The sequence below is a fragment of the Natrix helvetica genome, assembly GCF_964273705.1.
Source record: "Natrix helvetica genome assembly, chromosome: 4".
Lineage (NCBI taxonomy): Eukaryota > Metazoa > Chordata > Lepidosauria > Squamata > Natricidae > Natrix > Natrix helvetica.
Genome location: NC_138550.1, coordinates 118,550,965 through 118,574,017, shown reverse-complemented (window position 1 = coordinate 118,574,017; position 23,053 = coordinate 118,550,965). Strand labels below are relative to the sequence as shown.

Here is a 23,053-nt window from a genome sequence, read left to right as displayed (position 1 = left end):
CCAATGAAATGTAAACGTAAACACATTAAAATTGTTTGATTTTCTAGTATTCCAGAGTAAAATGTAAATGAATGATCTTGCATAAAAAGAAATGTCTTAAAAGGACATAAAATTACACCTAAACAGAATTTTTATCATGATTATATTAAATTGAGAACATATTTAAATAGTATATATCTTTTTTCATTTAAAGCTTAAATTTATTTTGTTGTAATCCAAATTTACATAAGCTTATTTTCCTTTAAATAGTTAAAACAGGGTTGAAAAGACTGCATATACGACAGTTTACAATTAGAATACTCTAATAAATGAGTTGGGAAGTGTTTTCAGATTTGAAATTAGATAATTTCACAGGTAGTAATTTTTCCATGAAGTATTATACTTCACTCTTTGCTGTAATAAAATATGTTCTAATATTAGCATTAAGATGTATTACTTAATCCAAAATGCTTTTTAAAGAGTGCATAGGATGCTAAAAAGTAAATAAAAAGAAAATAATAAATGTAAAAAACATTGCAACAAACATCAAGACACCATGCATGTAAAGAAGCATTGTGTTGCTTCCTTTAATTTTTGTTTAATTTTTAAAATGTTCAACATAATCTTCAAAGAGTCCCAGAAGTTAAAGGGGAAAGCAAACTTTATTTTAAACATCTGCATGTATACCAGTTGGGCCAGATGGAAGAAAATGAAGCAGCAGATATCACTATGAAAGAGAATTTCTGCATCCTGCCTTGGATGCATATGCCTTCCAGATGGACTATGTGCTATTTTACATTAACTTAGTATGTATTCACACATCAAGGGAAGTCCTAGCTGTACTCACAACTACAATTATTCAGGCTGCTAGCCATAACCATATAGTAACCATGTTACCTCATTTAAATCTCATACTAAACCAAATAGTAACAATTAATGAAAAGGACAAGTTGAGCTTGCAAGCCATACAAGTGAAGAACAAACACGTGTGAAGCTGCCTTAAGAAACAAACTGCTCACAATAACAATGTTAGATGCATTGCATAACTTCCTTAAAGAAGTACATGGTAGTTTATCTTTTTGTTCAGAATCAGCAAATTAAACGTGTTTAATTACCTCAAAAAGAGGTTTGCTTTCTTGCGTATTCAAAATATGGGCTGATTTACTCTGCTCCTCTTGTAGATCATGAGAAACAGTAGCAGTTTCTTCCTGTTGGGTTGCAGCTTTTTCCTCTTTAGCCCCCTCAATGATAGCAGAGCCCTCTTTCCCTTTGATGCTAGAAGCCACATGAGATATTGTCTGTGCTGTAGCATCCAGCTGAAGGCCAGCCAATTTAGCAGCATCCTCACTTGCATGCAAGCTCATCACATGTTTCTCCTTGACTATTAAAGTTTCCTGCACAACCTTCTTGATGGCTTCCTGCTGTTGCTCCTCTGCTTTCTTTTCCTCCTCAGATTTTGTTTCTGTTCGCTGCAGGAAAGGCAAGTTAATATTAAAAAGCTAATGTGTAAAATCTACAATTAAAAACCATCAAACTTGATCAAGGGTTTGTTTTGCATGCTTTTACTTTGTGTGCAGAAATTCCGAGTGCTCAGAAATTCCACGTGATTTCTGTTGTAAGGACTAGGGTTCTGAGGAGACCTCAGTTTGAAGGGCAAAATGTGATTTGGATGTACACATGGCATGCTTGGACTACCTATTAAAATATAAAATGCTTTAGAAGTAACTTAAACCAAATTAGATCATGCTGCAGCATGATCATGTGATCAGGAAAAAGATGCAAATGCCTTAAGATGTATTTGACATGTACATTCACATTCTTGCATGTTCCAAATTATATTCTGCCCTTTAAATCTGGATATCTGCATATCATTAATAAATATGAAGTCCAATTTTATCTGTCATTCACTTATATTCTATCTCAAGAATAGCAAACTTAACTACTACCTCCCATTTCTGAATTTCTTCAAGTTTAAATGTACAGTTTTAGGAAGGGAAAGTATCCAGCATGTACATTAATGTTTTCCATGAAGATCCTAAAAATGTGCAAAATAATAAAGGAAAACTAAGGGTTGCCATAAAATAATACTATGACCCATCAAAATAACTAAAATCTAAATCAGATGGCCACCTGTGCCCAGCTATGTGAAGTAGCTGTAACCCCTCCTATGAACTCAGTTGGTTTTCTTGCAGATTCTATTAATGTGAAGATACCAGAACCATCCAAAGTTTTTTCATCGGAGAGTTGTTTTGTCTAAACAGACAGAGAAATATATAGTCATAGGCATATGGACACAGAAAGAGAAACAGACACACACAAAGTTTATGTTAATTGACACAAATAAAGACAAAGGAGAGGAGGAAATGTGGCAGGCTTACAAAGAGAAAATAATGGAAAATAAATGAGCACAAGTCTGTACTGAATATAAGCAGTAATACAAACAAGCAAGTGGGTTAGCACTAGGATTCTGCTGGTCTTGTAAAGCATTATTTTCTCTTCAAAAACAAGCAATAGCGGCATACTACATTTCAGTAAGACTGATCTTTAGTTTAAATGCCTAATGTCAGCTTCGTATTGTGTTAATTGACTTAAATCATGAAGAAATAATAAAAAAAGCTGGGTTGGCTGTTGTCAAAATAAGGCCAAGCAGCAAAAAGGACTAAGAGGCAGGGTAGTGCAGAATATTGTCTTAAAAAGTCATGCTTTGTTAAACTGGGTCAAAGTTGTATGTTACCACTACTCTTGATGCTGATGACTCAGTGACATAGTGAGCAGTAGCAATGGTAAAAGGTGGCTCTCTGCCATGTTTCCTCTCAGGTTTAGTTTTCCAACCAAAAGCCTCTCCTTTCAGTTGTTCACTCTCCAGCAATTTTTCAGCTTTGGCTGTCTGTACACTTCCCAGCGTATCGGGCAACTGCAAATCTTGATCTGCCTTCAGTGTTTTTTTCACATTTTCTTCTTCTGGACTTTGGAGTCGGGAATCTGCTTCTTTAATTGGTGTCAAGGACTCAGAGACCCTCCTTTTGGCATCAGACAATCTTCTGGCCTTCTCATCAGTTACTGGTTCTAGAATTTCATATTCTGCTACTACAGGAATGATTTTCACAGATTCTGGCATTGGCATCTCTGTGTTTTGAAATGATGGCATTTTTTCTCCTTCTTTTACTTTAGTGGTCATGGTTACAATTTTCCCAGAAACAGTATCATAGGATTTTCCTAAAGTATACATTTTCTGCTTATTGTCATCTTTTGAGAGCAATTCACCTTCCAAGTCCTCAAAGCTCTGTATGTCAGTGATACTGTGTTTTAAAAGCACAGGTGGGATGTCACCAGTTTTACTGCTCACAGTCATTAATTTGTATGTCACAATGGTTTTCGATTCACCATCAACTACCTCAATCGGTACTTTGTCTACAATAACCCAATCCTCAGTGCCCTACATTTGAAATATAAAAGCTCAATTAGAACAACTAAGAGGTTACTTCTATGTCAGGAAACTAAAATAGGACACCTTTTAGGTGATTACAATAGCTATCTTATTAACATCCACATTTCTAAGGTCTTTTCACAAGCCAGAAGGCAAGATAAATATTTCAACTTGTGACAACTAGGTTTAACACATAATACAGCAAGGGGGACACCATATTATCTTAATAATTTACACATTTTCAAAAAATGCTAGCTAAGGGGTGAAAATCATTTAGTTTTTAATTTTATTCAATACAAAACACTGCTGTTTTAAGTGCAAAATAGAGCTGTTTAGAGAAATGAAACACTCCCCAAACATCTGAAAATGTAATTTAATACTCCAAACCCGGTTCTGTGAAGTTATGTGCTTGAAACATTTTAAAATATTTTGGAGGGGAATAAAATAAATGGAGGCGAATCATTCTGCTTATTAAAATATTTTGTACTCTCCAAAACACTGCAAATGTTACAGAGCAGTCTTTAATTCTTCACTACATAATGCATTTTATAACTTTATATAAATAATCGATACATTATACTCTGAATATTCAATTGCAAGTATATGCTGAACCATCAATTTCATATACTTCCAAGAATATATTTAATAGTGCTCCTGAATAACAGTCCATAATGTTACTAATCAAAGTTCCTGGTGCAGCTTGTCACTTTCCTCAACATTTAGTTAAGAAAAAGAGATGAGAAGCAAATATTCAGAGAGACAGAATTACAAGTGAAAGACAGTAACAATGGGATCCCCTCTAATATTCCAGATTTGTAAATACTTTAGCTTTTCTAAAAGCACCTCAAAATCCTGCTTTGTATAATCATATACCTTGTGGAGGTAATGGTGAATTCTTTTTCTAGCTCATTCTAGCTCAGTACCTCCTCATTTAAAAATGATTTAAGTTTATAGGGTAGGATAACCTTACAACTGTTATTCTCCTCCTTCCCTGAATGCACATATAGAAATAGAGTAGACAATATTAGAAATGTTTGTGAGCATTTCCAGTCAGCATAGTATTTCCATTCAGGCTAGAAATGCATCTTCTGAATTCTATCAAGCTATACAGGAGTAGGTGAAGTACATTCATCTGCAGTATCCTACCCTACTTCTATATAAACATATTTATGTACAGATTTGATTCTTGCCTCCATTTCTGAAGATTCTGCCTGCACAATGAAAATTGCATACATGAGAATGAAGAAGTTCAAGCAATATTTTGATAAGCATGCTTCTTTACCATAAACACATCTGGAAAATATATTTGCTGTAATAGTGGAAGCAGATCTAATTTTTTATGAATGCTACAATGAAATGGATTCTAAAGGCAGTTGATATTGCTTATTATTTTCACTGAGATGTTTCAACATGTATATATGCAGATGTCCAGAGAATAAATGAGATTCTCAGCTCTGAAAACCTAAAATGCAAAGAAATCTGAAAACAAATCTAAACCAGAAACCTTTGTGATATATTAACCGAGCCTTTAAAAATGCACTGCCAAAAGAAATGTGGTGTATTTATCAAATTATCACTTTAAGATGTAGCATCTTTCAGTAACAAAAATACAAACTTTCTTTTTACCTGAGAATCAAAAAAGGCAGTGCTTTCCTTCTGTAAAATTATATGTTTTTCAGATTTTTCTTTATCTTCTTTGGTCTACAGGACAAGATATCTATCATTAAAATCCACGAGAAGGTTGTTGCGAGTACAGATTCTTGAAAAACAGGCAGATATGCACTCACCTCGTCAGGCACAAGTGGTTCAATCATAGGGGCTTCTTCATGTCTTGCAGCAAGCCGGACTGGGGATGTTGAAAGTCTCTTTTCCCACTCATTAGTCCCTGAGATATCTGTAGTGGTTTCTAAGAATGTCCGTTTCAGCTCACTTATATTGGTCTGGTGTTTTATCAGATCTTCCTGGGTTTTATCTAGTTCCTGGTTTTGGAAAGGGGAGCGCAGCATTTTTTAAAAATTTGAATTGACACAACAGAAAAACACATTTTCAAAGTTAATCAGCAAAAAAGCCTTGATGAGATTAGCTCTCACAGCACTAACACAACACTCTTGGCAAACTGGTGTTTTAAAGGAGAGGTGTACAGAAATTCTTAGGACACTTCACACATAACAATGTGGCAAGAGCATTTGCCACTAGGTAGGATTCTTGTTAGAGGTTGCCAGCCAATCCAAACTCCCCGACAACTGACCCTATGTTAATATGCCTTCATGAGCACCTGTGCTTTGTACATTGCTCTGTAGGTGGAAAACATTTCCTGGGCACACTTCAATATGCAATGTGTAAAGTAGTCCTCATTCATGTGAGCATCAAATACTTTTAGGGGAGTCATAGTCTGCACACATTCCAGAGAGAGACTTTGAAAAAAATCTATATACGTATGCAACAGAGTTCTATAAAACAGTATAAGAAGAAAATCCTAATCTTAACATTTGATTTATTAGCAAGTAAAAATGCACATATCATGCATCATATACAAATTCACACCTTAACCACTATATTTAAAACACACATAGAATACATGCACTAATATATACCCATACCAACCTCTAACATAAGATTACTATGTTTGATATACACATTTTCACCCTGTACGCGCTTAATCAGACTATTCTGAAAAAACTGAAAAAGAAAGGGAAATATGAGGGCCACAATATTCAAAGAATGTAAAAATGCTGTTCTAAGCAATGTTTGTAAATATTGTGGGAATATGAATAAAGACAAGCAGTTTAGCCACGGAGGACAAAAAAAAAAGCCACACAAAAAAGCAAGGAATTGTTTCACTTGCCTGTGCTTTGAGATCACCCTCTTCCTCCTGATCTGACTGTTTAGGTAGAGGGAAAAAAGAAAATATTATTTTACTAATAAAAATCACTTAGTGACTATAATAATCATCATGAAGTTTTTAAACAGTTTATACTCATCAAATGAACAACATATATAATAGATATTGAAACCTCTCCTAGATAAACCTACACCCAGATGCATCTGTTTTAAAAACTATCTCAAAATGTTTTAGGAGCCGCCAGAATGTATATATAAACACATAACTGAAATTGGTGGAAAACTTTTTCATATAGAAAACTATTTATGCACTGTCATAGGACATACCTCTTCATAGGGCCTGGTTACTTGAGGGAGGGCCTGTTTTGCATAGCAATTCAATTCAATCCTACATTGCTTTCATAATGAAGGGCTATCAACTCTGCTAACATTCAGAATATCTAAAGTACATGGTACATTCTTTGACAACAAATTCAGAGCAACGGTACACACCTCTGTGGCAGTGGTTTCCCCATCTGCTGCAGTGTCAGTCCTTTCACTGTCAGTCTGTGATATATAACCAGGTTCCAAGAAGAACGCAAGAATAAGAAATAAACCCAATTTGTAATTAAACAAAATCATAGGTTACATTGTCAAATCTACATTCTCGCCAGTTGCATTTTAAGCATTTTTCAGACAAATGATAATTTAAAAGAAGCATAATCCAAAACAACAGATCAGACAGCATTAAGATCAAGGCATACTGTACAAAGTAGTGGCTTTTGTGTTACACAGAATCATTAAATTGTGAGCTTGAAGGAGCACAAGGATCACCTAGTACAATACTCTGTAATGTGCAGGAACACCAATTAAGCCATCCTCGAGATTGGTTAGCCAAACAAAAGTTAATCAGAATAAGAAGATATTTTTCTTTATTATTTTTTCCTAAAGAGAGCCTCTGACTTTAACAAGCAACAAAATGTGAAAATTGCACTTCTCTGTAATTTTGGGGAGGGTCAGTTCTGTACAGTTCTTTTAATGAGAGTTCTGTACAGTTCTTTTAATGAGACATTATAAAAATATTGTTCTATAATTTGTTCATTTAGAGAAGGAAAATCTATAAACACATCTATTGTAACAGTCCCTTGACTTTATTCCCTTATTTGCACATTTTCCCCTCTCTCACATGGTTTTAAGGCTGTCTGCATTAGCAAACTTGTAACAAACACACAAACAGAACAAATTTAGCTGTATCTTGAACAGAATTAACATTCTCAACATTGAAATACGATCTAGCTGCAAAAAAAATCCTTTGTTATGTAAATCTATATTTTCTATCAGTGTTTAGAAAACATAGCAATGTATTTTAAGTAACATTTAGAAAGTACAAATGATCAAAGTAAACAAAGCACAGCATTATCCATCCAGCATTGATACATCCTAATATGTATCATAAATACTTTAATTTTATTAATACAATCTCAAAATGAACGAAGAGATTTCTAAAAAAAAATACTTTAAAATAAATGTATAAAACATTGAATAGGGTTATTATGAAAAAGCTATACAATGATCCAAAGTATTGAAATAAGTTTTAAAATAATCATTTAAGACAGAGTGGTTATTTTATGTAAATAGATAAATAACATGCAGTCCAAATGTTTTGGACTACAACTATACAATCCCTTGCCATGCTGTTTGGGACATATAGGAATTGAAAGCCTACACAACTGGACAGTGTCAGGTCGCCTACTTCTACAGTTGTTCAGAATCTCTTCATGGGCAAATGATGCAATATATTAAACATGCAATCGGATTAATTCATGTTTTGGGGTTGCAGTAACAATCACTAAGTTGATGGAACAGTTTACCTACAGGTAGTCTTCACTTAATCACTATTCATTCAGTGATTGTTCAAAATTAAAATGTCACTGAACAAATGGTAATTACGACTGGTCCTCAAAGTTACAGCTGTTGCAGCACCCTCACAATCATGTGTTGAAAAGTTGGGCATTTATGATTGCTATGTGAAATTCAACTCGTTCCACCCACCTATCTCTGCCATTTTGGTTGCCCTGTACTCTGCCCTCCTTGCTAACCTTCACCATCCTCTTCCTCTCACTGCTGACAAGACACCCCTGGTCAAGGTAGCCCTTCACTCTTATGTGTGGCATCCATGAACAGTAGCATTATTAGGTTAATTCTCTTGTTATTTCAATGCAGGAAAAAGAAGTATCACACTCATTATGTTTACAGGAAGTTCTAGGTTGCTGTCACATGACTGTAATTTGTTACTCTTTTGGCTGGCTTCTAGAAAAAAGCATTTCCAACCCTTTTGTGCCCATGTGGCTTGTCATTGGCACCATAGGTTCTTACTACAATATTTGTCAAAAAAATTTTGGCAACACCATTTCTGCCACTACTCTGCAAATTCAGTTTCTGCCCATTCAGATAAATATTTTCTTTACTTTTCCAATGAACTGTGTTAACTGGGATCCATTCAGCCTTTCCCCAGAAGACGAGATGCACTGAATCATGTCTTTATAATATATAAGCTAACAATGGTGCCGGTGTGTTCTAGCACACTTATCCAGAAGGATGATCTGGCTGTGTCTACCCTGATCATAATGCCATGTATATTCCAACTATATGTTTTTTTTGTCACTCCTCTGCCAACCCTATGATGGTGCTGATTTCTTCTTCATCTTTTTAGTATCTCCTGTTTCAGTAACATCCTTATGTAGTGTTGAATCCTTCCAAATTTGGAAACAGAACCTAGTCTATCAAGACCAATTAATTCCCAAAGGATCACTGCTTCCTTATCAATTTCTTCAGCTGTTTTATCATTTCTAAAGTTGTCCATGCATTAAAGTGCTTTTAAATCTTCATACAGTTTAAATGGCAACCATCGGTATACCAGCTTTTGTTATATAAAAGAAGATGGATGGAATCTACATTTTTGTTGCTTTGCTGCTGAAACAGGCTTGTTTCCATTGAAATTTACTTTGTTCATTTCAGAAATTATTTGATTTGTACAAGCAAGTAGATTGAATTTGGTTTGATTACTACGTCTGTTTAGTGATGTGCTCAGCCAGATGTTTTTGTCACCCTAAAATTCTCACTATATTTGTGCAACACTAGTCTATCCCAAAATATACCTGGGAAATGCTTTCTTTTAGCCATGGAATGAAACCCAGTTTCGTCTTGCCACAAGGTTTTATATCATTCCTCATCTTTACTCAAGATCTCGTCGTACTATGAATATGACCTAGAAAGTTATGTTTTTGGATCTTGTTTTCTTATGTTATTGAAGATATGCTACAACTCATAGCACAATATTCCATTTTACAGGCAATCTCAGGATTTCCCTCCATTACCCCACTGAACTGACACTAATTCCTACTAGCCTTTCATTCTTACGAGAAGGCTGGCTTGTACTACAAGCTGCGTAGGAACTCCTCTCTTAGGTCTTTATAGTTTCTCTATGTTTGTTTGAATGAAAGTGTTTCATACTTTATAAAATTAAGTGGGCTCTGGCTTTTTAGGCAAATAAAATTGTATATTTTGCTTCTCTTTTAGTATTGAAAAAGCAACCTTCTAATATTTTTTTTACCCATTGTGTTCAAGATACCAATTTACCATTATCCAGGCTATTGGTTATTGCCAAAATACATTCCACAACACATCAGTATTTGGGTATTCAAATGCATAAGGATACATTTTGGGGAATACCTGCACACATTACACGTTTTTCTTAGCAGAAGTATGAGCCTCACATCAAAGTAAGTCTGCTAGTTACCCATACATAGTGAATCAGTGGTGGGTTTCAATTTTTTTTAGAACCTCTTCTGTAGGTGTGGCCTGCTTTGTGGGAGTGGCTTGCTGGCCATGTGACCGGGTGGGAGTGGCTTGCCAGCCATGTGACTGGGTAGGTGTGGCCAACTTATAAAATGTGGTGAAACACACTTAACAATGCTCTTGCTTAGCAACCAAAATGTTGGCTCAGAAACTCTGGCATTTGAAGCACGCAAGTCTTAAAGCTGTCAAGTTACAAGACCCTTGCACCCCTAACCCTTTAGGAAAAAAAAAAACCAGGGGTGTTCAAACTGACAACTTTAAGACTTGTGGACTTCAACTCCCAGAATTCCTCCTCTCGCTCTTCATCTTGATGATATGCGGACGGGCGGGGGGAGGGAGCTGGAACCGGTTCTAAACGGCACTGTAGATTTGTGGAACCTCTTCTATAGAAGAGGTTAGACCTGGCAGGAACCCACCCCTATAGTGAATACACAAAAGAACAGGTTGCTTACCCATAATTATGGATTTTCAAAAGTTTATGAGTGCACTCCTATGAACCTCTTCCATTCCCCTAGCAAAAGTTTGTCCTGTACCTTAAGTGCCATGCTGTTCCTTATGGAACCAAGAAGAGACCAGAAGTTGTATCCAGAAGCTTAGCAATATAGGGCTCACTTCCCCAAACATACTCTTTGGGTTTCTAGTAGTGTCTTTGTGCTGGCAAATCATTCATATGTATAAATATAGAAATATAACCAGAATTATAATCAGCCTATTCCTTTTTTTTGTCACACTACTTTGGGTTGGATTACATCTATATTCACATGTGTTTGACAAGGAGAAATACTACATCACCAACACCAGTTCTTGCATTATTTGCTTTGTTAAAGATTAGGATAGCACTGAGGCAGGAGGGGTGCATAAACATTAGCAGCTACAAAGTACATTCTGGGATGCGGGGGGGGGGGGCATTACCAGTTTACCATTTATTCTTTTTTTAATTTTAATTTATGAAATTTTATGATCGGCCAAGTCCAGAATGATTTCCTAACCAATTATTTGTAAATGAACTAAGTTCCCTTTTCAATAGAAGCCATTTTGTGAGATGACCAATGAAATCTCAAATCCAAATGTGCTTATTGACATGAAATGTTACGTTACTTTACCGAGAACAGTTGTTAAAAGTTGTTTTAAACAAAATCTGCACCTGATATATTTAGTATGGTGATACTTAAAACCACCAGTGTGAATGTTGGACTACAACTCCCTTAATTCCTATTAAAAGGAAGATGCAATCAAATGTATCTACAGCATAAAGAATGAAGACAACAGTTTCAAAGAAATAATATAAAAGTATGTCACCACAATTTCACTAAAATAACTAAATCAATTTATTAATTATTGGGCACACATACCATCAATTATTGTATAAAATAAAAATTAATGTTAAAGTAATATGGTGCAGTTATTTGGGAGTAAGTTCTGTTAAATAGAGATATATTGCAGTCAGCAATTAATTTGTTCAATCCAAAATAATACCTGCCTGTTAATTAGTATGGCAGTTGACTGTTTAACTTTAAAGTTACTGTACGGATCCTAAATAAATTGCAAGGAATGTATGGTATACCTATGCAGTTTATCCTGACATCTTTTTCTTTATGTGCCATCATATCACTATGACCCTGCATTTCCTGTCTTGTCTTTTCACCAACTATAGCTCTAGATGCGACTCTCAAATTGCATCTAGAATTATAGTTATTGCTAGCTAAAATTCTAGATTGCTCAAGCATCCTCTTTTACCATTTTTACATCAGAGAACATTTTCAAATCCAAAACTTTTTTATTATTTAGATGTATTACTTAGAATGGAGTTCCTTCTGCTCTTGCAGAGAATTTTACTGCACAATGCTGTATGTATCTATTCAGAAGTAAACCCTATTCAATTCAATGGGCTGTACTCTCAAGCAAATGGGTTGAAGACATGGAGGTAATGCAGAACTCTAAAGTGAGATTTTAAGCAGCTTTAAGGGACTTTCCCCCAAAGAAAATAATTACTAGATCATTGACCAACTTGAAGTCTGTTGGAACGACTGCTGAAATTTAAAAGCAGACATTTTTCCTAGCTTATTATATTCATAACTGCTGTGTTTTGTTTTGCTGATGTAATGCAGACATGCCAAGATTCAAAAGAAAATATCATGCAATATGTCCAAACAAGAGAAGCACCCTGGATTAGGCACAAATCGGTGTAATCTAGCAGACAACTGCTAGTCCTGGTCTAATCACAAGCTTGGTCCATATATAATAACATGATTTGGTTTTACAATATTGATACCTTTCGGTCCAGGATTGCCAACTAGTTTGTTTTGGCATACATAGAGCCCTGTATTGGCAAATATTAAAGCACATCATAATTTCTATACAAACAAAATAATTAATTGAATTGGAATAAATAAAGTTTAAAGCAAGCACAAGGCTAATTGTTCCAAATCATGATTTGACACTACATCTGAACCAAGCCAATCTAAAGCAAACAAACTAGAAAACTTATCCTATCCCATCCAAGCTACATTTTATTTAGAATAAATCTTATTGATTTCATTTCATTTACTGGCAAGCAAGTTTGCTTTGTAATGAATTATAAAATATGCTTTAAAATTATTATTTGGGTTGATTGGTAATTCTAATTAAACAATTTACAAAATGCAAATATTTCTATTCAAAAACTTGTGATTTACTTAAAAGATGCTTATAAAGTATTTGCATCTTATTCATTTGACACTATTCACTGAATGGTACAACTCAGTTTTCAAAGTTTGTTACAGAAGAAAAAATAGTTTGGATGTAGGAAACAGTATTTTGTCTTAACTAGGCTTCATTAATCCTATAAAAGATTTATCACTAGACTAGAATACTGTATTTTTCGGAGTATAAGACACACCAAGGTTTTGAAGGGGCAAATTAAAAAACAAGTAAGTAGATAGATGGAGAGAGAGAGAAATACAGTAGGTAGGTAAGGAGAAAGAGAAACTAGTTAGGTAAGTAGGTAGGTAGGTAGATAAAGGGATAGAGAGAGAGAGAGAAATAGAGAAATACAGTAGGTTAGGTAGGGAGAGAGAGAGAGAGAGTAGGTTGGTAAAGGGGGCTGGAGAAATACAGTAGGTAGGTAGGGAGAGAGAGAGAGAGAGAGAGTAGGTAGGTAGGGAGATGTTTCCAGGTGTATTTATCCATGTGCTGGAGAAGGAAATCGCTGACAATCTGCAGCACCTAAGAGTTTGTTTCTTCTGGCACAGCACTTAATCAATGTAATTCTCATCAAAGACCTTTCCAAAAGGGGGGGAAAAGGTTTTGGCACTCTGTAAACTTCCCAAAAACGGGCCGGTTTTTTTGCGAAAACGGGCTGGTTTTTTTTCCAAAAAAAGAGGCATGAATAGCTCGGGGGGGGGGGGGAGCTTGCAGAGTGCTCCTGGTGTGTGTGAAGGGGCCAAAACCGAGCAAAAAACGCCCCATTTTTTGCAAAAATGAGCCCGTTTTTTGTCAAAAAAATTGCATGCATAGCTTTATGGAGGCTTATAGAGTGCTGCTGGGGGGGGGGCATTTCTGCCCTCCCCGGCCCCCATGAGCTCTCTGAAAGCCTCCATAAGGGTATGCACGGCTATTTTGGTGAAGGTGGCGGTGCTTTGGGAGGCAAAAAATGCTGTATTCAGTGTATAAGACGCACCCAGATTTTCAGCCTCTTTTTTGAGGAAAAAAGGTGTGACTTATAGTCCAAAAAATACGGTACTTCTTTGTTAAACCTGGTTAAGCATGTTCTTCACTTTGATTATAATTCTTATTAAAATGCTCTAAGCAAATAAATAATTCAAGCAATAAGGGAAGTACAGAATAGAAACACCCTCCAGTTGTGCTCTACTCTTCTGCCTGCATCTATGCAGCTTTGTCAGCTGAAGTAAATGTTGGACACAATTTCCTGGTACACAACTTTGTTGACATTAAATCCCTTTTAAGGATAAAAGGTAATTTAGAACTTCATTTTCCTATTTAGCTATAGTGTTATAAATTTTGAGCTGGATGCAAGTTCATATAAAAGCTATTTACTTTCAAGGACCAATAAATAAGCAGAATGCTTTCTTGTTTTACAGCTGAAAACCCACAACTCAAATACAACAGTATATTCCAAATTATTTGAAACTTTCATTACTTGGAAGCAATTTGTAAAAGTTATCCTCTTATACCCTTTGTGTTGTGCCTAACCCTGGGCTCCGGCTACACTCTCAACACAACCAAAATGTAAAAAAAAATCTGAACATATCGGCACAGACAAAAATGAGGTTCTGAAAGGACTACTGGTGCAGCATTCTAATACTGTTTAGGACTGAAACAATGAACACAAAAAAAGTGTGTTCTGTGTCGAGGTACACACCTCTTCGTCTGAACTGTCACTCAGGTCATTTTCAAGTGAAGCAGTCAAGGAGGCCGCCTTGGGCTCCAGGTAGCAGAGGCACATAGCCAAGGGAAAGGAGAGAGTGAGAGCATAGGGTACAGAGAAAGAAGCAGAAAGCAAAAAGAAAAAGATGAAAAGGAAACAAGGCACAAGGGAAGGTGAGCGAATGGGAAGGAAATGCTGCACACTTTGTGGCAGGATGTTTGTTTCAAATGGGTTTGGAAAGGATAAGTAGCCATCGTCATCCAGAAGAGAAGGGAATGATTCTGGAAGTTGCAAGGAGAAAGAAAATAATGTTCCACCTTTTCTGGCCTTTTGCTTATAATTAAATGCCATATCATGTTCAATAGAATAAGCTCTTCCTTTTCTGCTGAAGTTCAAATCTGTCTCATCGTGCTTTTGACTGGTGTTTTTTAATGATTCACCATCTAATATTTTTTTACTATTCTCCTTACACCTCCTCCTATGGAGTTCTGTTGAAGATGCAAAGGAACCAGTTGGTGAGGATGGCAAGGGGGTTAATGAATCAATGCCAGGCAAAAGTGGCTGATGAAAGAAAAGATAGCAAGTGCAAGAGCAAAAGGACAAAAAGAAAATTATAATTGGTTAATTTCCTCTGTATATAAAAGTTAATTGCATAAAGTTAAAAGAACAAGTTTAATTGAATTAATTGTACCAATTTCCATGCTGTATTCTATGAGGGCAGCCAGATGCAAAGTCAACTCATCTGTTAAAATACATTATTAATTATCTTATTTTAAAAAGTTCAACATACACATTTTATTGCTGCATTAAGTTTCCAAACTAGAAATTCTCAAATTGAAAGGCTTAAAATCACCCTTCAAAGGAAGGAAACTATATAGGCTATATGCTTCTTTTTGGTATTAACATGAACACCGTTCCCTTTTTAGCTCATTGTACCTTCCTCTTTGGCATTCCAAAGATACAATCTGGCATTTCAAAAAAAAGAGCAGGAATGCTACACAGTCGGTCATTCTTTGAATCCACGACTGTAAATCTGTGGTTCACCACTCATTCTGCCATCATTTTCCCAATTTTATCACCACTGTAAATGGATAAGGAAACGGAAGAGGACAATGATACGAACTGGAAAGTAATACTTCACCATGTCAAGTTTATTTTCCAAAAAAGGATTTCTTTCTTTGTGACATTCTGAGTCTTTAACCAGAAATTCCTGTAATTCCCTACGATTTTTGGAGAAGACTATGATATAAAGCTTTGCATTACAAATTTCTATAAGATTTTGAACACAGAAGAGTGTGTTTATAGTAATACGATATATTGCTGTAATGAAAACAAAAGCGACTCCTTTCTGTATTACAAATTTAATAAAGATCTCTTACTAAAATCGAACCACTAATTAAACAAAAAGATAGCAAAAATTATTTAGGATTTTCAAAATAAAAAACTAAGGAAGGAAGTTTTCTTCCATGGCCTACTGACAATCACCCATGTTTACTGTTACAGAATGTTGAATATTAGAGAAAAATGAATAAACGGAGGTTAAGAATGAATTGTAGTGTCCTAGATAGCTAACTCAAAAAAGGAAGATTGTAAAAAATCCCTTTGGTTCTAAACAAGATCTACCTGAAAAATAAGAAGCAATGCCTTATAAAAACAAATTTACATCAAAGTATATATCTTATTGCAATAGATCTGCTTCCAGATAAGACTGTATAGTAAGTAATACAGGATGTTTTCTTTTACCTGAATGCCAGAATTTTCTTACTAACAGGCTGTATTCATCGGTGTCTGAATCTCTCAAATTATGCTTAAATTCAGACACGTACAACATCTAACATAAAAATTGTTAATGGAAGATAATATTCACCGCTAGCATAATAATCATTGCTAGCAGTAGAACAGGAATTCTACATAAACATAGCAATTTGTACTTGCTCCTTGAATACTGACAATTATTTTAATTCCTAATTTATTTTTCTGAAACAGCAGCTGGATATTAAAGAACAAATATTTTCAAAATTTCCATCCATGGGGAATGCTTTTGGTCTACTGAGTAAGGCACCAGGCTGAAAACGAGGAGATCAGGAGTTCTATTCCCATCTTAAGAAAGCCAGTTGGGTGATCTTGGAATGGTCATTCTCATCCCAGCCAACCCAGTCCACAAGGTTGATATTGTGGGGAAAATAGGAGGAGGAAGGTGTATTGGATAAGTATGCTGCCTTAAGTCATTTGTTCAAAATAATTATGAAGGAATATAAATAAATAAATAAACAAAAATTAAAAAGAAATCTTATGCATTATAGAGACTTTCAAGAGGCCTTCTCAACCAGGACTATCGATGCTGACCATAAAATCTAGCTGATTAATAAACAATAGCAAATATTTTCTGTCTCTTTGTTGCTGTATCATTTAGATTTATTCTTCCTGGATTGTCTTGGATTTATCGAGGTTACTAACCATGTCATAAATTATATTTGTTAACTAATGTATAAATGGAATTCAAAGTTTGGGTTAGCAATTTAAAAATTCTAAATGACTTGGGACTTTTAGCAAAGTGGACATTTTTTAAATTTTTTGATAAAAACCCGACAGTCTTTTAGGGTAAGTTGCTCCATGAAACTAAAAGGCACTGATCTAAGAAATATGCACAAACATGTGTCTCAGTAAAATACTGTCTATAACAACACCCTTCCCCAAGAAATAATGTTTATCTTGTTCATATGTATATTCCACAAAGCAGAAATTTCAGCAAATGCTTTACTGTATTAGCATTACCCATGCCAGATTTTTGCTGCTTGAAGTATTGTGAATGTTTATGATGACTGATTATTGTTGTTAATGGTTTTATATTTTGCAAATTATGAGAGCAATTACTTTGCGGAAGACAAAAGTTAGAAACTAAATATTTAAATATTTAAGTAATCCTACACATCCAATTCTCCAGAAAAAGTGTTATGGGAGGTTAGATATAAATTGATCAAACAAGTTTTCAGATAAAGTTGTCCATTGCAATTGATCTTCTAATTAAAAATCCCTAACATCTTCCAATAAAATTCTAGAACTCCTATCAATAGAACAAAAACAAACAAATAGTATAAAGAAATAATGCTCATTGACTGCAATGCACGTAGTTTTCTGAAGAAGTTTAAGCTGTGCATCCTGTTACAGAGGAACTGGGGATCGGTGGTTCTCCAGATGTTGCAATTATAGTATACTTCACTATTGATTATGTTGGCTAGGTCTGCTAAGAGTCGATTCAACAATATTTGGAAGATAAACATGGTCCATGCTGTTGTAATGGACATTCTGGACACCAGTTTCAGAAGAACAGAAATTGAAACCAGTGAGCAGATGTGGGTCTTGTCCAAAATTTATATATGTTTTGATACAGTGACACTTGAAGATATCTGCAGTTATATAAAACCCATCATAGACTGGGTCCTAAAATGGAAGATATAAATCCCTATTTAAATAGGAAAATATTTACTTCCCAGTTTCTTACTACTTATCTTGGTATATTTTTCTCTAAACCTCTTTTCTCGTATTATTCAATCTGTTAATAATATAGGCATAATTACTACATTGTGGTATCTATTTATTGCAAAAGGTGAATATTTTAAGCACTTTTATTTCAAGTTCTATATTCCAACACAATGCTACTAATAATTTAAAAAAATGATTTTGTCAAATCATGGTTGACAAAAAATTGAATATACATTTGAAGAAAAATGTAATCCCTAGAATATGCTATATTTCCTGCATATTATCACTTAGTGAACTTTAATTGCAAAATAAATAAATAAAAGAGCATTCAATTCGACATGAAAAGTATTGTTATGGCAAGACAGTTCTTGCAATGTAGATTACAACTATAAATGCGACTCTTCATTTTTCGCCAATAATTCAGTGTTTCTTATTTTGGCAATTTTAAGTTGTCTGGACTTCAACCCCCAGAATTTCCCAAAAATACATCTTGAAGTTGCTAAGGTTGAGAAACACTGCTATAATTGAATGACAAAGGCAACATTGAATAAATTTTTCTGCCTATTTTAATAATTTCCTGTATTTAGAGATGAAAAGTCCTTTTAGCAACTGAATATGTTTTTAAAGTGTGAATTCATACATGTTGGGATGATATTGCAACATGAGCCTATCTACTATTTTAATAACCGAAGTAATACCTGTAACAATGTATACCTATCCAGCAGTCTATCCTACCTAGGCACTCTAATTTAACTTCTTCAGTTCTCAGCTTTTACCTATGATGATTGGGAATGGTGGGAGTTCCAGTTTGGAAGGATAACATTTTGTGGGGAAGTCTGTCCTGTGTCAACACTGCAGTCACAAAAGATGCCTATTTCAAGCTGCGTTGCTGTAGAGAGAGTGTATTCCAACTATATCTGGGGTATGCTGCAAAACTACTGGAAAACAATGGTTGTGAGAGAAATATGTAACAAGCAGGAGTATGGAAAAGTAAATCTGTATATCCTTATAAAAGCATGTTGAAACACAGTGGGTACTAATGCCTTGAATTCTTGGACTCAAATGTCTACACTGAGTGGACTCACATCCCAAACCTTGATAAACCTTGATTTTATTGTACTAAGTGATAAAGGTATATTGACTCCTATGTCACTATATATGTGTCTATAAAATATGTGACATACTATATAAGGATCTGGGACTAAAGCTAGTCTGTCTAGTCATAGCTGTTCATTCTGTACAATATTTTCTGACGGTCTACCCATAGGCAACTTTTTTGATAATAGGAGACCTGGAATTAACATGATCTGGATTTAAAACTAATTTCACGTGAATTATGACAATAACGTAGAAGTAGAATGTCAAAATGTACAATGATATGCTCTCTAGTTTAATTTATACTAGAAATACTGAGTCTAAGTTCAGGAAAAAAGGAAGTTAGCACTCTTATAATGACAAATTATTCAAAGGCAATTCAAAAAGGTGAATAAAATGCAATAATCCATGAAAAGAGTTATTTACATTGTAGAGTATGTAGCATATTCAAAAGTGAAACATGTTCTCTATATAAAACTAAATTGCCACTGTTCATCTTAAAATTGTCAGAAAAAAAGCTACTGTACAGCATCACAAATTATTTATTACTAAACAGTGGTGATTTGCCACTACTTTCTTATGCTTTGTCATCAAAACTGTGTGGCATTTCTAATACTTAGTTGATAGAATTAAAGTAAAAAACATAAAACTATACCTTAGTATCGTGCCGTATCGCTGAAACTGGAGTGCCTTCCTCTTCTTTCTTTTTTAGCTCTTCGTCATCTTTCTCTTCTTCTGCTTTCTTCTCTGGGGTCACAGTAGTTATCAAGTTTGTTTGAGAGATGCCCTTTGTTGTAGCGTACTGGCCAGTACCAACCTCTGCAGCAGACATAGAATCCTTCATGTACATTTCATGGTTTTCATTCACTGATGCTAAAAGCAAATGCAATGTGAAGAGGTGAAATCTTAAACAGATGATTCATTGGGCTAAGTAAAACTACATTGTGGATTAATTATTTAATTCTGTGCATGCCTATCCCAAAAGTAAATCTCATTAAATTCAATGGGATTTATGCCCAGGCAAGTGAGCACAGGCTTGCAGCATTAAGCAGTCTGCCGGTGAAATGTAGTCTAAAACATGCAGAAACATAAATACTAAATAAAATACCTATATAAAACAATAAAATTAATATGCATGTATGTGTATGTACATGTATATACAGATATTGTATTAAAATTTGATTATATTCACACGCATGCAGATACTTTTAAACCCAGAATCTTCTTTTCTAAAGTTTGTCCTAGGATAGTTTGAAAATAATGAAATTATCTGAGCACACTGCATTACACTTATGTGAAGAACCTAAGTGATAATACAGACGATTAATATATACTGCTTGAAAGTCATTTCTTAAAAGGTAATTAGTAACCAGAGGCAATTAATCAGAGTTATCTCAAAATGCAAGATACTAATGAGCTTGACATATAGACCCAAAGAAGTATCACTGGAAAGAAAAAAAGTTTTTGAAGAGTAGTTTAAAAAGTAATTTACAGAAAGGGAAAAAATATGGCCATTTCACCAACACTTTATTATGCCAACTTGAATCACACTAAATATACAAGTCATATATTAGGGCTGTACAAAATAAGGAGATATTTTACAATAGGCAGGATCAATTATAGAACAGGACCTCTGTATGTGCTGCCAAATGTTGCAAAATAGTTCTTCCAAATACTTTGCACATATAAATGCAAAGGGGTTTATTAACCCAGAGAGGTGGAGGAAGCGGGGGATTAGGGTTTTTTTAATAAAATGTTTTTTAAAGGTTTTAAGGGGTTCCAGGGAGGGGGGGAGGGTTACTTGGCCTTGGGGTATGGACATAGCCAGGTCAACAGGTGGGATCAGGACGGAGGGGAGCGGAGTGGGGGGTGGGTGGGCGCGAGGACACTAGAAGAACATACAGTCGGTTGGGAGACCGGGGCCGCTGGATACGCCCGGTCGCTTGTACCAACCCCCGAAGGCTAGGTGGACAGGATCGGCAGAGCCTGGGCCTTAGGCTGATGTTATGTAATGCGAGGTCCGTGATTAATAAGGCCCCCCTCATCAGTGACTTGATCACAGAGGGGGAGCCGGACCTCGCAGGAATAACGGAAACCTGGCTGGACCCGGAGGGGGGGTTGCCCCTCAGGGAAATGTGCCCTCCAGGTTACTGTGTATTCCACCAGCCACGGGCCCAAGGTAGGGGTGGTGGGGTAGCGATAATCATCCGGGAAGATTTGGCACCGAGAGAATTCACTGTGTCGCAGATATCTGGTTGTGAGTCTCTGGGCGTGAAATGGGGCCCAGGGAGTCAGCTGGGCCTGTTGATAGTATACCTGGCTCCCCGCCATACATCAACGGCCCTGCCCGGGCTCCTCGAGCGGATCGCGGAGATGGCGGTTGAAACCCCCAAGCTATTAGTGATGGGGGATTTCAACCTGCCATCGACGGGAGAGGCATCCGGGGCAGCCCGGGAATTCATGGCTTCCATGACAGCCATGGATCTGACTCAAGTAGTTCAGGACCCCACGCACGAGGGAGGCCACATACTGGATCTTGTGTTTGTCTCCGACCAGTGGACGAGTGATCTGGGAAGAGGGAATTTAGTCATCACGCCCCTGTCATGGTCAGATCACTCACTTCTCCAGCTGGACTTCCCTGGCGCTGCTCCCCACCGTGGGGAGGCGGAACCAGACTATCCCAGGTGGTTCCGCCCCAGGCGTCTGATGGAACCAGATAGGTTCCAGGCGGAGCTTGGGCCACCTCCTGCAGACCTGCCCCGCCCCCGGGCAGAGGACCTGGTAGCCGCGTGGAATAATGCGGCCGCCGGTGCCTTGGACCGGGTGGCGCCTTTGCGGCGTCTCCGACGGCCACGATCGACCCGGGCCCCCTGGTTTAACGGGGAGCTAAGGGCGATGAAACGCCATAGGAGACGCCTAGAGAGCAAGTGGAGGTCCTCCCGCTCCGAATCCGACCGAGCACAGGTAAGAGCCTATGTAAGGACTTACCTTGTGGCAATAAGAGTGGCCAAACGTCAGTATTGTGCCACCCTTATAGCGTCCGCAGAGAACCACCCTGCCGCCCTGTTTCGGGTGACCCGCTCCCTTTTGTCACAGGGGCAGCGGGACCCCCCATTGCTGGGCCGGGCAGAGGAATTTGGAGAGTTCCTGCAGGATAAAATCGATCGGATCCGAAGGGGATGGACCCACCTCAGTGTTCCAGTGGGGACGTCCGAGGCTAGTCTTGAGAGACCATGCTGGGAGGAGTTTGACCCTGTTGTCACCGAAGATTTGGACAGGTTGCGCGGGCGACTGCGAGACACCACATGTTTATTGGACCCGTGTCCCTCCTGGTTGGTACTGGCCTCCTGGGAGGGTTCAAGAGGCTGGCTACTGGGGCTGGTGAACGCTTCGCTGGGTGAGGGCCTTTTACCAACCGCCTTGAAAGAGGCGGTGGTGAGGCCCCTGCTCAAGAAGCCTTCTCTGGACCCAACGGAGCTAGCAAATTACCGTCCTGTCTCCAACCTTCCTTTCTTAGCGAAGGTTGTTGAGAGTGTGGTGGCTCAGCAGTTTCCGCGCCACCTGGAGGAAGCTGATTATCTAGACCCGCGCCAGTCCGGCTTCCGACCCGGTCACAGCACGGAGACAGCCTTGGTCGCGTTGGTGGATGATCTCTGGAGGGCAAAGGATGGGGGTTGTTCCTCCATCCTTGTCCTATTAGACCTCTCGGCAGCCTTCGATACCATCGACCATGGTATCCTATTGCGCCGTCTGGAGGGGTTGGGGGTTGGGGGCACCGTATTACGATGGTTCCACTCCTACCTCTCTGGCCGGACGCAATGTGTGTTGGCAGGAGAGGAGAGGTCGACCGCGAGGCCCCTTATCTGTGGGGTCCCACAGGGGTCGATCCTCTCGCCTCTCCTGTTCAACATATATATGAAGCCGCTGGGCGAGATCATCCGTGGTTTTGGGGTGGGATACCATCTGTACGCTGATGACACTCAGCTGTACATTTCCACCCCAAACCATCCCAACGAGGCTGTTGA

At 37.2% G+C, this 23,053-nt stretch overlaps 1 protein-coding gene across 14 annotated transcripts in view; it reads right to left on the bottom strand.

Annotated features, from left to right (window-relative positions):
* The window catches only part of EPB41L3 (erythrocyte membrane protein band 4.1 like 3), a 154,811-nt gene that overhangs the window by 4,394 nt on the left and 127,364 nt on the right, over positions 1–23,053 (bottom strand). For 5 of the 14 annotated variants that reach the window (XM_081950967.1, XM_081950963.1, XM_081950957.1 and 2 more), the window contains 9 exons: positions 19,684–19,901; positions 14,445–15,011; positions 6,740–6,793; positions 6,252–6,287; positions 5,194–5,385; positions 5,033–5,107; positions 2,714–3,415; positions 2,110–2,232; positions 1,095–1,448 (listed from right to left, as the gene is read on the bottom strand). In XM_081950967.1, coding sequence (XP_081807093.1) covers positions 1,095–1,448; positions 2,110–2,232; positions 2,714–3,415; positions 5,033–5,107; positions 5,194–5,385; positions 6,252–6,287; positions 6,740–6,793; positions 14,445–15,011; positions 19,684–19,901 — 2,321 coding nt within the window. The remainder of the gene's footprint in view (positions 1–1,094; positions 1,449–2,109; positions 2,233–2,713; positions 3,416–5,032; positions 5,108–5,193; positions 5,386–6,251; positions 6,288–6,739; positions 6,794–14,444; positions 15,012–19,683; positions 19,902–23,053) is intronic. The other 9 variants (XM_081950966.1, XM_081950965.1, XM_081950968.1 and 6 more) reach the window with 9 other exon arrangements.